Below are 16869 nucleotides of genomic sequence, written 5' to 3' on the forward strand. Positions count from 1 at the left end.
CACGCATGCAAGGGAGTAAATAAGCTAGTGTTTGCAATGTCTGAAATAATGTGGAGGAAACAAAAAGGTGCTGAAATACTTTATGTCAATTAGGTTATTTAGTTACCGTGGATGGAAAGCTGCAGTAATTATGTGACCTTACAGTTGAAGTCTTAACGAAGAGAAAGCACCACCCGTGTATAGTGCCTCGACATACAATTTTAGGAATGGAACAGATTTTTTCTGAGGTGTTAAATTTGAAAACAGCTTGGCATTTTGGAGATACCAATGTTCTATGACTGAGGGGGGGAATGGTATGAGATGAGATTTGGAGCCTTGATGGGAGTCAGGTGCTCGGGGCCTTAGATTGGATTTTCTCTGATGTCTAAGCCACCGAAACTGGGTGAGTGGGATCATTCAATCAGTGAGTGTTTTTCAAGGATTCTTGTGATTTGTGGCTGGAGAGTCAATTGGAGGGGTAAACAGAGCAGCTGAGAAGATCAGTTATGAAGGTAATGCAATAAATCAGGCGACAGATATTGGTGGCGTAAACTAGGAGGTCAGCAAAGGACGTGGAGAAAAATTACTGTATTTTAGAGGTAAGGTTATTAGTACTGGCTGATAGATTCTATTTAGGAGTAAGGGAAAGAGATAATAAGTGTTAATTCCCAGACTCTTGAATGAGCAATAGGTTAGTAAGTTTTAATGAACTGGGAAAAACCCGGGAGGAAATGCATTTGGAGAGGAAATTCATCAATTCCGTTTTAGATATGTTAAGAATGAGACCTTGAGAAACCTAATCATTTTTTCAGGGTTGGGAATGGATGAGGATACTCAGAAAGAAGTGTAAGGAGGATGTAAGGGAACTATTTCTGAGCCCTGAGAACGGAAACATTCAGGATTATGTGTCAGAGAAGTCAGCAAAGGTTACTGATAATAACAGCCACTAAAGGAGAAGGAATAGCGGAAAAGTGTGACTCAGGGAGAAAAAGAACACATGGTTTTGGAATAAGAGCAGTTGGTCCGCAGAATGGAGGTGAAGTATGGTGGGGTACAGAGGGTCCGCACAGAAGCTGTGGGAAGCCAGTTCCAGTGGGTTAATTGTGGGCGCCTTGACAAGTGATTAGGAGGTAGGAATAGCACAGATGTAGACAGCACGTTCCAGAATGGAAGCTGTGAAGGAGAACAGAACAGTGGCAATAGCTCAAGAGGGATGTGGAGTTACACAGGGTTTTCTTCTGCTTGTTGATGCTTTTGTTTGTATTTATTTTTTTAAATCTGGGAGAACCAGTTTTCTATGCTAATAGGAACACTACAGTAGAGAGAGAGAAAGAGAGAGAGAGGAGGACTGAACAAGAGGAGTAGTGTTGCTAGAACAGGATGGTTCCAAGCACCTGTAGAGTTGCTAGCTTTACAGAGGATGAGGAGAAGCATTTTACTCGTTTTGTGTCTGAGTTGCTCTTTAACCTCTGTTTTCTTTACGAAGTGTGAGGTAGGTTTGTCCACTGAATGCAGGAATGAGGGAATGGAAGTAAGAGGAGATGGTTTGAAATTAGCATGGGAATAAACCAGCATGGGATAAACGAACTGGTGGTGAGCTCTGTTAAACGAAGACTGATTCTGACACTGGCTAACACACTAAGTAAGACTCCTGAGAACTTCATCAGGGCTGAGCGCAGCTGGGGATCTAGGAGTACCTGGCTTGATAAGGGAATGGCTGTGGTTCCCCCCAAACTGAGAGGTACTGCCCCCAGAAAACATTCCAGATCCCAAACGCTGAATTCCACGGGGCAGCAGACTCTTATCATTCTTCTAGCTCGGTTACCTACTGAGTGTGTATAGTATTTATCCTCAAAATTTTGATCTTCCCTGGATTCACAGAACAGGATGACAGTGCTGACAAAGCTCAATTTCTAGGTTGCTGTTCATTTAGAACAAAAATGCAGAAGGCAGATCTAAATAAAGTCTGCGCCAGAACTGGTACAGTGCTCACAGTTACACTTCAAGACTCAGTTTATCTGAAAACACGGTCTCTGTACCATGCTTTTGCTCCCCAAAGATGTTAAGATACAAGTAATCCCACCCCTGACTACAAGATGTATAATATACTTCCGTATCAAAAGTCCATTTGAATCATCACAAAAGCTCTATGAGGAAGATATCATTATTGCCATTTACAGAGTAAAATGAGGTTCAGAGAAATGAAATCTAATGTTACGCAATTAAAATAAGGTCTGTAGCCAAGATGAATATCTGGATCTTCTAATACTACAGCTTGTTTTTCTTCCACACAAATATGATAAGTAAAGTCTAACGGGAATAAGTAAATCAACTGCACAGTGTTAAGCTATTTTTATACCATTTTGTCTGTGATAGCTTCTGCTTTTGCCAGTGGTTGTTTTACATCAAATGATTTATCAAAAGCATGTTCTGTGCAGATATAAGAAGAGTAAATGAGAGGCTGAAATGAGAGCTAATACTGTAGCCTCTCCATATGCTTAGAGATGATTACTTATACATTTTTATTTTGATAATAAAATTTTATGTATATTCATTATTTAAAATTTTAAATATAAAAATATATAAAGACTTAATAATTGCCTTAATCTTGCAATTTGGAGAAGATAATTTTTTTGCTGCATAGCTGTTACTCTTGAGAATATATACACACATGTATGCAATCTGTCCAGATATATTGTTCTGTGAAAAGATTGTAGTGCATGTATGAACATTATGTTATAGGTATACTGTATATAAGTTGTATATTCTCCTTTTTCATAGATTATGTTATGAACTTTTTAATGTCTGAGTTACATATCTGTATCATCGTTTTATAGCGACATTACTTTCTGTGCTAGTTTCTGTTTGTACTGTACATTATTTAATCAATTCCTAATTATTGTCTGTATAGCTTGTTTTTTATATTCACTATCGTAGACAGCCTCATGATAAATTTGTACATATTTCTGACATAATTATGTTACTACTCCTGTTGGAGGAAATTTAATTCCAGAGTGAATTAGCTGTCTAAAATGGAGCTTGTTTTTAAGGCCCTTCAACTTGAAATGGCACGTTTTCCTTGAAGAGCTGTACAAATTTATACTCTCACCAGGACTGAAAGGGATGATAGTTTCCTTCACTTTTGCTATCACAAAATACATGTTAATTGTATTTATTCCTTGTGAATATGTAGTTTAAGTACTTTGCCCATTTTTCTGTTGAAGTGTCTGCTTATGTTTTCTTCTTAACATGTTCATGCAATATTTTAAGGATATTAGTTCTTTTCTATCTGTCCTGTGTATCGCCAATAGTTTTCATACTTTATTTTTTGTCTTTTATTTTGTTTGCAGTTTTTTCTACCATAAAGATAGTTTATATTTTATTTTTTTAATTCACATTTGGAAAGGCCTTTTTTCAACCTAAGAGTGTAAATAGAGTAACTTTTATTTTCTAGTTTTTTTTTTCATTTTTTTTATACTGTGTTTTCTCTGTTGTGAATTATATGGTTGTTTTTGTTCTATTTCTCTGTTGGGTAACACATTGTTTTCTCTTACAGATATAATTATTGTTAGAGTTATTTTCCTTTTGAAATTTTAAAGCACTAAAGCGATTTGCCATGAAACTGCAAATAATCCTTAACTGAAAGCCCCTCTCCACCGCTATCTTTCTTAACAGTTTGGTGTGTACCTTTCATTGTGTCATATAACATTGGTACGTTGTATTGCAGCTTCTTTTGGTAGAAGGAACATTCCTGCCTGTTTCGTTTGAGATTCATGTAATCAGTTTAGGTCACAACCTGGCTTTGATTCCAGCTGAGTCATGGGGAAAAGAATCCAAGGGACCCAGCAATTACACAGTCTCACGTTGCTCCATGTGTTCAAGGGCTGTTCACGCAAACGCGGCAAACAGCACCCCACCTATGACTTTTTCCTCCAGCTAGAAGTGACCGCAAATATACCCACGTACTTTTATCATCTTTCTCCCCAGTAGTAATCCTTTTAGATTCTGAAACATTTCGATTCTTGAATTTTGTGTCTCATGTGAGATTTTCCTGAGATAAATATTTCATACACATTTAACTGGGAACCTGTGTGGGGATGTTTTGTCACTTTTGTTTAAGCCAAGATCTCCTCCCCACCGCACTCTCCATCTATTCAGTAGAATGTGTATAACTGTCTGGCATATCAAGACTCATCCTATATCTTCCAGAAGGTCATGGATGAATCTAATATTTTTATAATATAGACCTAAAGAGAGGAGTTGATATGGTCGGTTCACACAATAAATGAAGAAAGGGGAAAACACTGAAATTCATAGCCAGTTTTATTGTCTAATAGGAAGGAACACATTCCATAATCTGCTGCCTCGGACGCTCTGTAATAATGTAAGAAAACGACATTAGATTATGTTTCTCAAAAGGTAGTACAAAAATCACCTACATCAGAATAACTTGGATTATTAAAAATAGAGGTGAAAAGACTTTCAATTTAATTGTATTTTGATTTTTAAAGCAAATATATTAATTCTGCACTTCAAAAATTAGAAAGGGAAATCTATAACTTGTTAGAATGTAGCCTTCTGATGTCATCCAAGACGTCTGGCAGGGGAGATGGGGGCAGGTACCTGCATTTTTAACAGCTCTCAGATTGATTCCTATGCAGCTAAACTTTGAGAACCGGTGTCCAAAGTATTTAATTACATATTTAGACTTAAAGCTGGGATAATCATGGCAATAGAAAACAAACATTTGATGACGTGCATTAGTTTGCAGATAGATAAAGTTAAACAATGTCCCATTTTCCCATAAATTCAAGGCATAATTTAGGAAAAAAACCCTATTTTTTTCTTAGGTATGGACATAATTTGGAATGCTGTACTTAATTGGATACACTTATATAAACAGTTAACTACTTATCAGCAGAATTAATGTTCTCTGAACTATTTCATGTCTTTTTCATAGCAGAACAAATCTTGGTGATCAAGTTTTTTGGAAATACTGGAAGGTTCTGCCAAAATGTAACCCTTACTATGATTCTGTTATTGAAATCCCATTCTTCATGTGATTATTTATTCTAAGATAGTTTCCATAAACTGAGATTCCTAATTTCAGGCATCCTGCTGAATTGTATTTTATTGATGCTGATAACTAAAAATGAAACGCAGCATTAGAGTGGATTTTGGTTTAATTTTATTTATGTTGGAGGGTAATAGAAGCTTGAATAACTTCTTTAACTTACACATTAGCCAATTTGGTAAAGCAACTATAAATAAAACAAGCTACTTCAGAAATTATTTTAAAAATTATGTCTCAAAATTTTCTGTCCTAAAAACTAAGTATGTATTTTACATTTTGATTGTGGTGTTTAATTTCATTTTATTTATTATTTATTTATTTTTAAAACATCTTTATTGGAGTATAACTGTTTTACAATAGTGTGTTAGTTTTTCCTTTACAACAAAGTGAATCAGTTATACATATACATATGTTCCCGTATCTCTTCCCTCTTGCATCACCCTCTCTCCCACTAATTTCATTTTAATTGTGGTATTGATTCAAACTGAAAGATGAATGTAATTTTACCAAGAATAGTTAATTTGGGGAAAATTAATAATATTTTAATAGAAATTTAGCATATATAACATATATAAATATATATACATATATATATTTATACATATATAACAAGCCTAAAGGTTTTCTAACGCATATATTGCATATGTATATATATATATATTTATTTATTTGTATAGATAGATAGAGAGACAGATAGATATAAAGCAAGGCTAAAGGTTTTCTAGTGCATCTGTCTCCCAACCCCTTAATCTGACAAGTAACGGACCTCGCATGCTTCTTTGACAGGCTTACGCAGGCAAAGAGCTGGAGGAGCGGTTGCGGTCGGTGTCCAGTGTCGACGAGCTCATGACTGTGCTCTACCCTGAATACTGGAAAATGTACAAGTGTCAGTTAAGGAAAGGTGGCTGGCAACACAGTAAAGAACAGGCCAACGCCAACGCGAGAACAGAAGGGACTGTAAAATTTGCTGCCGCGCACTATAATGCAGAGATCTTAAAAAGTAAGTACGGGAGACAAAATACATAGTAAGCTTCATATATCAACCCAGTGAAAATCGTCAATCTGGTCCTTTAATTTCAGCATTTGTAGTACCACTGAATACCTCTAGGGCCGAAAGTAAATAAGACAACAGAAAATAAAGAATTATTTTCAAAATACAGAATTTTATGATTTCACTGTGAGTGCTTAAGATGATTTCTAGAAAAATAAAGACGGGGAGGTGCGTGCATGTCAACACACTGTAATTTTTTTTTTAATTGAGGTGATGTCCCATCAGAAAAAAATTTTAAAACGCACAGATAAATTTTACACACTATACCAATTTAATCACTTAAACATTCTGCATCATAAAAATAATTGCTCATAAATTTTCTTTAGCTTTGGATATAGAAATGTTTAATTTCTAAACCATCGAAACTCACCTTATCAACTGCTACTTGTTTCTGTGTTGCTTCATAGGGAACTTGCTTGAGAGCTGGACTTTGGGAAAGCTACAGCCACAAAACATTATGATGTTGCACAAAATGCCATAGCATCAACAGGTGGACACTTTTAAAACGTGAACTCCTTCCTGTTGTTGGATATTAACTGCTGTAAAGATTTGAGATTGCAAATTATTTTGAAAACAAAAGCAAACAAGCAAAATGGTTTTATGTTGACTAACCAGTAGTTTATATCTTTTTTCCCCAAAAACTTTATTTTAGGGAAATAGGGGGAAAATAAACTAGAACATTTAAGAAGTACATCATTTTTGATGCAGTCTTTAAAGAGTCAGCAGTGTTATAGGTAAAGCACTGATTCACTGGGAACAGAATTCCAAGAGAGCGTGAAAGGACTAGGAGATTTTTACTTTCCTGAAAAAGCTTAAGTTCAGGATGCATGCCCCAGTTGCTGGAAAATACCCTCTCACTTCAAATACCTATCACCAGGACGCTACCGAGGTTGCCAGATCGCCTGCCTGAAAATGAGTTTTGAATTGAATCCAAAACCAAAGCCGTCATCTCATTTACATCTCAGTTTAAAAAAGAAAAATTAAACACGTTTATGTTTGCTCTGAGATGTCAAAAATGCTACGTATGATAGCAAATGAGCACGAGTCTCTCTCTGCGGGTTTTATAAACATCTGGGTATTAAATGTTCATTTTCTTAAGTAAAGAAAACCAAACTTAAGGGCCGTAGAATCAATATTCTATTGTCATTTTGAGAAAGCGTCTAGATGTCAGTTGTTTTTTCTTTTTGAGAATACCTTTAGCTGCTCTGTTAAAGATTATACCCTATTCCAATTCACGGGGTGATGTAGGATCCCATCAACTACTCCTCTAAAGTTATGCATTGTACTTAACTCTTCACTCTGAAATCAAATGTGAGTGGCTTCCAGCTGCCGTGGGTGTCTCGCCCTTGGCGGCTTCGGTGCGACTCACGGCCTCCCCCGTGACCCGACAGGTATCGACACTGAGTGGAGGAAGACCCAGTGCGTGCCGCGGGAGGTGTGCGTGGATGTGGGAAAGGAGTTCGGAGCGGCGACCAACACCTTCTTCAAGCCTCCGTGCGTGTCCGTCTACAGATGCGGCGGCTGCTGCAACAGCGAGGGCCAGCGGTGCACGAACACCAGCGCCAGCTACCTCAGCAAGGCGGTAGGCCGGGCTCTGCGCGAGCCCTGCACCCGGGCACCTTTGTCCCTGTGGCCCTCAGAGGGCCTTAGTCCCGTTCACAGTTGCTTGTCTTGTCTCCGGGGAGCGAGGTTAACGTCCCAGTAGTTGGTGCTTTCCATGGTAGACCGTCACCAAAAGAGTAATTGATGCTTCATGAACTCTCTTTACAGAGTGGCATCCAAGCCACGTTTTAAAGGTCACCTAGAAATGCTTATGCCAGTGGCGTATTCTGCAGGAAGTCATATTCATTTGTAAAAGATATTAAGAGTAAAGGAAATGATGCTGGTTTTATATTCAAGCCAAACTCAATCAGAGGCATGGCACCCTTCTCAGTCTCCTGAAAAAGAAACACGCTATCTCTTTCAAAGTTAGAGAAAATAAACATGAGGGATTTTTGAATTAAAATAAATTTTTTGAATACCTTTAACTGTGTATATTTTAAAATAATTCAGTTCAGCAGTATATGTGTTCTAGACAATATTGTTTAGTGTTATGGTGCTTGAGCTTTATTTAATCTTCTTTCACCTCCAAGCTTCACAGAATTTAGGATTGCTTTTATAATACATTTACGAGGTTGCTATGATTCATTTCACCTGCTTCCTCCCAATTATCCGCTCATATGAAAAAAAAATCAGGATTTGCCTATGCCATTTTTGAAGTCTGTCTGGTTTCTTGTTGGTTTATGTTTTCACATTTTGTTTGGATTTTTCCGACAGACTTGATACTTGCGATAATCACAATTCTTATAAATTCTGATCTGCGTAGCAGTGGGTTTAAAATGTGTAGCAACGGAGTAGTTTTCATTTGAGCATTTCAAGTTTTTAAAGACGTGCAGAATTTTGGAGTTAAAAGTTTGAAGTCCGTTGGGAAGGAAGTACTTAGTCTTCTGAGCTCCGCTCCGGACACCCTCCTCTGACTCTACACACCCTCTTTCCTCACCTTCCCTTTCTGTCCTTCCTGGTGATTCCTCCCAACTCTTTATCTCCGGCTCAGACCTCTCTCGTGGTTTCCGCACAAGCGACTCAGCCTCCTGACTCGGCTCCCCCCGACAGGTCAGAGTCAGCCTGTGTCAAGCTGGAGTTACGGCCTATCTCCTACCTCCACCCACCCTCACAAATAAACAAAAAAGTCAATGAATCTTTTCCTTTGTCCAGCGTTCTCTGCCTTAGTAAACGATGCCATTCTTTGAGTTGGTCAATCTGATTGTTCTTGCTTTTCCCAGTCAATAATTCCTGTTAACTCGACCTTCCCAGCGTCTCTAGAACCCGTCTGTGTCTTCATGCTGCTGACCCCACTCTGATCTGGGCTGCATCCGTCAGTCACCTGGAGCCTGGCACGTGGGCCAGCCCACTAACCGACGTCATACCTCCTTCCTACTTCCCTCCAATCGCGTTGCCACATTCGAGCAGTGAGTGTTTTCTTCTCCCAATGAGAAAGCAGGTGCCGCTCGAACCTCTCCTGTAACACCACCGCCCCTTGCGGCTGAGCCAGCGTACGGCAGCGAGGGCTTTGATAAGCTGCTCTTTCCTGATTGCATTGCTCGGGCTGCAGTCTCTTCTGATCCGTTGACACCAGCCTTCTAAGTTGTGAAATATTTTGAATGACACTCCTCTTTAGGTGTGTTCTTTAGGTTAAATCCTTTAACATGGTTTCCTGGGCCCTCCATGATCTGGCTGCTACTTAAATCTGCAGCTTCAATTGTCTCTGCTCTTTCCCGCAAAAACTACTTTCCACAAATACCCCCATTCCTTTACTCTTTAAATTATGTCAAAATCTCTTACCTCCAAGTCATTCCAGTACTGCATCCTGGGTTTGAAACACCTCCTTACACGTCGCCACCACATCCCCACTTATCGAGCTTCTTTCTACCCATCCTTAGGCCTAGAGGGAAACGTCGCCTTCCCAGCATCCTGTCCTGTGCTCCGATCGCACCCTTTATTACCCATACAATACAGCATCATTGTCTCCTCTGTCTGTCAGATTATTTTATTCCCCAGGCTCTAAACCCCATGAAAGCAAAGGCTGTGTTTGGTTGTTACCGTGGGGCATAATAGCGCGGTAGTTGGCACGCAGTGAACACTGGGCACTAAATAAATACTTAAATAAAAGGGAACAGATTTGGAGTCAAAGGCAGAGTTTTGAATAGGCTGGTTTTGAAGCACCTGAGTGGTATTTAGGTGGAGATACCAAGAGGAAGACTGGGCATATAATTCTAGAATTCTACAGCAGGGATTGGATCTTCAGCTATAGTTTCGGGAGGAAACCTCATATTGATGAACGTGGTTTGAAGCCTTTATGTGGTTGTTAGTGCTGAGAGAATTCTTGTATCAGGAGAGAGATCGGAAGCTAATACCCAGGGAAAGCCAACAGTCAGTCGTTGATATCCTGGCCATCTCTCCCTTTGATTTTGTAACATCATGCCCTTCTCCCACCCAGAGAATCCACTCAGATTTATTTTTTAAGGTAAAAGGGATAATCTGAATTTAAATTCAATTAAGCAAATGTGGTGAAGCACCTACTAAGTAGTGTTTATCAAGGAGGTTTACAAATCAAGGAGAACAAGACATGAAACTCCTGATGGCACTGTTTTCATTGGTCTTTGACCTTTTGACTAATTTTGCAGCTTGTAAAAGCTTGCATTCAGGTAACACGCTTTCCTGAGTTTATCTGTTTCTTTATATTTTCAATATAGTATAAATGGGAGCATGTGATGATTGCTTTCAAACATAAAAGGAAGTTTCTTACCGATATTTTCTGAAGGGGAGAAAAAAAGTGTTTTGTTACAGGAATTCCAGACACATCTTTTGGCAACAAGTCACCAGTTAGAAGCACATAAACTGTAAGGACAATGTACCTTAAGTAATGTAAAACCCAAGTTTTTAGTAGAAACTGCATAGAAAAATTTTATGGGGTTCCATGAAGGACAGGTTACCGGCGTGTGTGAGGAAGCCAGCCGTGAGTTGAAAAGTAAAACCACATGCACTGAGCATTCCAGAGTGAGCTAATCCATAACAACTGCTCCGAAGTCGTTCCCAACTAATATCTAAATGACTTTGAAAAGTTACACAGATCGGATGTCTTCTTGACCTCTTTCCTAAATATATGTTTAAGTGTATTTTCTCATGAGAAATTGTATGTTTAAGACACATAACCAAAAAGTAGAAAGTGGATTTTGCAGAATGTAAATTATTTGATGGCCAAAGTAGGAACAGAAGAAAGTCATCTGCTTTTGAGCCAAACATATGGACAAAAAGTTATTTAAATGTCGGTATTGTTGTTGAATAGTGTCACTGAAGATGGGAATGAAAAAATAACTGCTAAATCTATGGGCTTTCCTTGGACATCTTGGAGTTAGAACTGGAGAAACTGTATGTGTTCATTAGTATCAACTGAAAAAGCAGCTCAGTCTGGGCCCCAAACCTCCTTTCCTCATTCTGATGTACATGAACCACATTATTTAAAATTCTGTGTTGCCATCTTAGAAATAGCTATTCTATGTTTGTGTTATTTTATAAAGAAATAGTATGAGCATATAGACTAGCAAAAGCATGCCAGATTATACTGGAGTTCAAGTGTTTCCTAAAATTGTCTTTTACTGCAAACTTCATTTAAACCTAAGTAAAATGTGCAACTTTGGAGTGAAACTTAGAAGTATTATTTTGCACTGCCGACAGGGATAGTTCTTCCATTAATTAAACAGAACGCTAGCAGTCTGAAGGATTACTTTATTACATTCATATGTATTTAAAAAGTGGAATGCGATTTGTTCTGAATCTTTAGCTAAGGAATATTTGGCAAGCACGGTTGGTGGAAATCAGGTTTTATCCAGATGTGGGAAAAGAACTCTATACCAATACCCGATATCAGAAGTTAATGCATCTGTTAAACATACCATATTTTTCCAACTTAATGTACTGATCATGTCCACAAGTTTTATCCAATATTTCTAAAACTCCTGAATTGAGGTTTTTATTTTAATTGTAGCACTGTATGTACATTTTAATTATAAAAACATGTAAAATGAATTCAATACCAGATGTAAATCTGCTAGGACCTGCTGTCTTCCCGGACCCAATTTAAATTCCATAGACCCTTGATAGCTGGCCATGTGGTTAATATACTCAGTCGAAAGGTTAAAATAAACCCTCAATTTTCATCTTTTCCCATGTTTAGGGATTATTTCTTTAAATGTTGTGCAGTTTCTCTGTCTGACTCTGCAATTATTAGCCATGCTCTCCAGGCGCTACAGATGTTCCTACACTTAATTAACGGACTCAGGGTTAGAATATTTAAATTACATATGGTAGTGAAATATTATTCTCTGGAGAGAAACTGGTCATATTTTGAGATAAAAAGATGTTGTGAAGGAAGGCACTTTATTGTGTCATATTTTTATCCACTCAAACATTCTCTAGAATTTGGTACTAAACTCTAATCCAGGATCTTCTCAAAAAGGAAGTTCTACACCTTTTTCTTGCATAGCCTGCAAGAGAAACAGAAATAGGAATTGTTGCTTTACAACTGTTGCTGTGCTGGTGTAAACAACCTATTGTTTCCAAATGTGGCTGTATCTGAAGTCCATGCTTGTTGCTGGGAATGGACTGTTAAATATTCTTATTAAAGAATTCCAGTAGATAGCAAACGGGGACCTGTCTGTTGGAAATGTTTGTCATTTCCTCTTGTTTATTACAGTTTTTACTGAATACACAATCAAAAATTTTTTTCAATTTCCATCTTTGTTTAAATGCCATCTTTATGTAAATTCTTTTGATCTTCTCCAAAACCAGCAACTCTTTTAATAGGCATATGCTGATAGTATAGCATCAGTCTCCATAGTGAATTGTATTATTAGTTAGATGCTTAATTACATACAAGCTAATACCATCTATTGCTCAAGAACAATTCACTTTATGCTACAAAACTATTTTAGGAAAATCATCATGTTCAAAATATCAAGTTATAATTATCATCGTCCATTAATGATGGATGATGATACTAAATACATCCATTAGTATTTACTAGGTGCACGTATATACATAGACTTATTAGCTAAAGCTGAACATAGTACATAAATTCTGCACTCTATGAGTTTAAATTTAAAATAGAAAGTACTATTGTGCACACATTGAAGAACAAAACAATCTGATAAGAGTATGAGGATTTTTACTGTATTAAAATATAAAGAATCTGTCTATTGTTTCAAAGACTGATGTATTTGGAGAGACCTAAACTCTTTTGAGAGAAAATTCTAGTCGCTGTGTTGGTTTCGGTCTTTATATAAATGACAAGGGGGTCAAACTGCAGGTTCTTGCTTATCAACAGCATTTGTGGTAAACTATTTGCTATGTTTAAAATTCTAACCTAGTATCATCATACATACACAGAGGTTTTTTTTTCCTAATTCGCTCTCATTGTTAGTTTTGCTTAACTAGAACTAGGGGCAAGAGTCATTGACTTGAGATGACTGTTGGCTTGAGATGACTGATGACTTATAGGTTCTCAATAAATAGTTATTGGAAACCGAACAAAGAAAGATTTTAAATAAGTTAAAAAATTATCATTCCTCTAATGAAGACTCAACTCAGTTTTAAAGAAGAGGAAGAAGGATCATCCAAACAACACTGCCATGAAATCACCACCATTATTATCCCTATTTCATAAATCATGAAACAGTGGCTAAGAGAAGTTAGACAATTTTTCCAAATCACAGAAGTAGCACAGATGCAGGACTCTAATTAATGTCTATCTCTTTTTAAGACTAAGATCTTGGTTATTCTTGTATCTCTAGTAGAAAACGGAAGCTGCCAGTTATTTGAAAAGTTTATTTATCTAGGGAAACATGTGAGTTTATAATGTGATTCTAATTATTAATATTTTTCAGCTCAAAAAAAAGTTTACATTTTCTGAGCACATACTATCTAATTAGGAAAAAGGGCTATAGACATTCTTAGTAACATAGGGATTAAATATAGCAATATAAAATTCACAACTTGGTCTGTAAAAAAGAAAATGGAATTTATTATACTTATTAAAAAGGAGTAGAAACTGTATTTAATCATTTTAAGTGAAAAAGAAAGTCAATCAGTACTCACATTTAAAGCTAGTGCAGAAAGGAGGTGGGAAATGAGAGCGGCTCCTTTAATGTGTGACAGCAGCTGGTATTGGCACAATTACGTCTTACTGTCCACACATACAGCACATCTCAGGAGATGTTTCTAATTCTTCTGAAGTCAGCAGATGAATAAAACTCAATTATCAAAAATCTTTTTCCCTTTAATATTGGTCAAAAGCATCTTTCTCTGGACCCTTAAATTTTTTCCACACTGACGCAGTCAATTAGAAAGTTAGGGAAACTGCCTGAAAATCTCAGGTCAAAATTTGGAGGTGGAAGGTGTGTTTCAAAGAGAAGAAAAGAAAGGGGTTTTACTTTAATTTTCATCCTGTTTCTTCCTTTTGATCAAATTAACTGAATTGAGCTGGCCAGTTGCCTACTTGGACTCAAACAAGAGACATTTCTATGACATCAATAATTAAATATTTATTTTCCTTAATTAGAAATAATTTTTCTCTCAAACTGTACCAGTTTTAATGCCCATGAAAAATCTTCAACTTACAGGAAAAAAACAGTTCTCTGAACAGTGATTTGTTTTTTCAGTGCCTCTTTACCTGTCCTTTTATCCCTTTTGTCAGTGTATTCACCAACACAAATCCCTTCCACCCTTTGAAAGTATAGCGCCAGGCTTATTTTACCAGGAAGATGCCTCTTAATGTGCATTTTACTGATCTCCGTCTCACTAGAACATTCTTCGAAGCCCTAGTTCCTGAATACACACCTGGTGCTTGGCGCAGGTCCTGATTGTGGACATGGTCCGCCCAGGAATGGCCGAAATCTGTCCACGATCACTGATGACGCTCACTGTGGTCTCTTTCCCCTTTGGAAACCATGCCAGGGTGGAACCCGGAATGGCAGCAGTCGTTGAAAGTAGGAAGGGTGCGGCTGAGGTCTGGGGGTGGGAGAGCGTCATTCACTCTTCTACAGTAGCTGTTATCTCATAGGGCCTTATCCCTCGCTGTCAGGCCCTGCTCTGCCTTGTGCCACTTGAGACGATGCCAGATCTCGCAGTGGTTATTACACGCAGAAATGCAGAAATGCCCTCGTGGCCTGACCCATCTGATCCCTTGCTCTCCAATCGCACGAGGCCACCCTTCTTGTTTCTTCATATTCCCACCTGCTCCTGCCCTTCGGCCCCTGCCCTGCTCCAGCCCTCAGAGTCGCTCTGGTACCCAGTCATTGCCACTCAGTCCTTATCGCACTTGAAGACCTTTGACCCTGTGACCACACCCACCTTCCTGAAGCTCTCCTCTCTTTCTTTTGCTCCCCTTGGCTTAACAGTTCCCCTCCTGGTTCCCCATGCAGGGTCAGACTTCTTCCCAAATATATTTACTGGTTCCTGTGCCTTTTTTCACCCCTTATATGTTCCAGTTGCCCAGGTTTCCATTATTAGGCGTGTTCTGTTTTCATTCAGAATGGTCTCACCGAGTATTCTCATCAATGCCCAAGAATTTAATTCCAACTTTAATACCGCTGGCCTTTGAGGGGCTCTCCTAAGCTCTAAGTACATGTATCTAATTGCCAGTTAAACATAAATTCTTAGGTTTTTCTGAGCTGACCTGTACATCTTTCTACCATTTCCACTATGACAGAGTTTAATTAAGTAATTTATAAATATATAAATACGAAAATTAAGTAAGCAATTCTAAACCACTTTACATTTCTTCTATAATGCTCGTCCTTAATGTAGGGTCGAGAGATGTCATAAGAAGTAGGAAAACTGTAGTATATATAGATAGTACAGAATTCTCTCTCTTAAAACAGTTATACATAGTGTAAAAGATTTCTGCCAGTGTGACATTTTACCTAATAAAAGGCTTGCATCCAAACTGCATAAACAAATGTCTTTTTAGAGAAGACACTGGTCAAAATAATAATACTGGGTTACATTAAGGCCATATGTTGAGATTATCTACATAGAATAGAAAGTATTCTGGAAAACATCTAGAATCTTGAGAATATATGCAAATAATAATAACTCACATCTACACAGCAATCAAAATACATATCACAATCATATACGTTAGCTTACATAATTTTTAAAACAGTCCCATGAATTAATGGGTCAAATGTTACCCTGAATTTACTGGTTGTTAAAGAAATATACAGCTTCGAGAAGTTAAATGACCTTTCCAAGTTCACGTAATTTATAAGCGGGGTTGCTAATAAAGGTGCCCTGTCTGGATGGGAGTCTTGTGCCCATTCCTCCTAAGGCACTTACGCTAAGAAAGTAGCTGAAGTTCTACGTGAATATATAAGAAATCCATTTCAAGTGAAGAAAATGTGCATTTATAATTTAGATATTTCTATATTTCATTATTCAAAATTCATTTCAATGAATCTCCCTGTAGGCATGGACAAAATGGGCAACTAATTCTATTCCCTAAACATCTGCAATGATCTTCAACTGTTGGCATGAAATTACAGCAAAGGGTGGAATGGCAGGGCTCTGGGGTGTGTTGTCTTTTTTAGCACTACACAAATGTCTGTAAAGGTACCAAACAACACATGGTTTAACTACAATTAAATTACTATGAACTGATCTTATCAAGCAGGTAATGGTCAGGATTTCACTTTCGCCATTATTACTGATCATAATTTAGATTTTAAGAATCTTTGGAATTTAAATCCTCTTAGTTTTGCTTAATCACTAATTTATTTGTATATTCAACTTAAAACATTGTTTTTGTGGAAGGAAGAGGAAAAGCTGAAGTTCTTCACTAATAAGGCATTCAGAATGAGGTTTTAAATGAAATGTTAAGACTCTAATCCACCATCATGTATAATGTCCTACCCTATTTTACACTTGTATTTTCATAATGCCTTCGTCAAAATAGCAGAAACAATCCTTTACTAATGAATGTATTTATTTTTCTTTTAAACATAATAAGTTCATAAGATATCTCAGATAAATGTAAAACCACTTTGAGGTTGAAGTTTAATTTGGAAAGAAAGTCAGTTTTACATCTATGTATTTTATGTCTGTGTATTCAATTTACATAAAATAGGACTTAACCGAACATTTCTAGGTTGTGTGACCAATAGCTTTGCTC

The 16869-nt window shown here is 37.5% G+C and overlaps 1 protein-coding gene across 1 annotated transcript in view; it reads left to right on the top strand.

Moving 5' to 3' along the window:
• VEGFC (vascular endothelial growth factor C) overlaps positions 1–16869 on the top strand; it is a 79069-nt gene that overhangs the window by 43961 nt on the left and 18239 nt on the right. Inside the window, exons 2-3 of the mRNA XM_059049082.2 lie at positions 5840–6053; positions 7496–7686. Of these exons, the coding sequence (XP_058905065.1) occupies positions 5840–6053; positions 7496–7686 (405 nt within the window). The remainder of the gene's footprint in view (positions 1–5839; positions 6054–7495; positions 7687–16869) is intronic.

This window comes from Kogia breviceps, chromosome 20, assembly GCF_026419965.1.
Source record: "Kogia breviceps isolate mKogBre1 chromosome 20, mKogBre1 haplotype 1, whole genome shotgun sequence".
NCBI classification, from domain to species: domain Eukaryota; kingdom Metazoa; phylum Chordata; class Mammalia; order Artiodactyla; family Physeteridae; genus Kogia; species Kogia breviceps.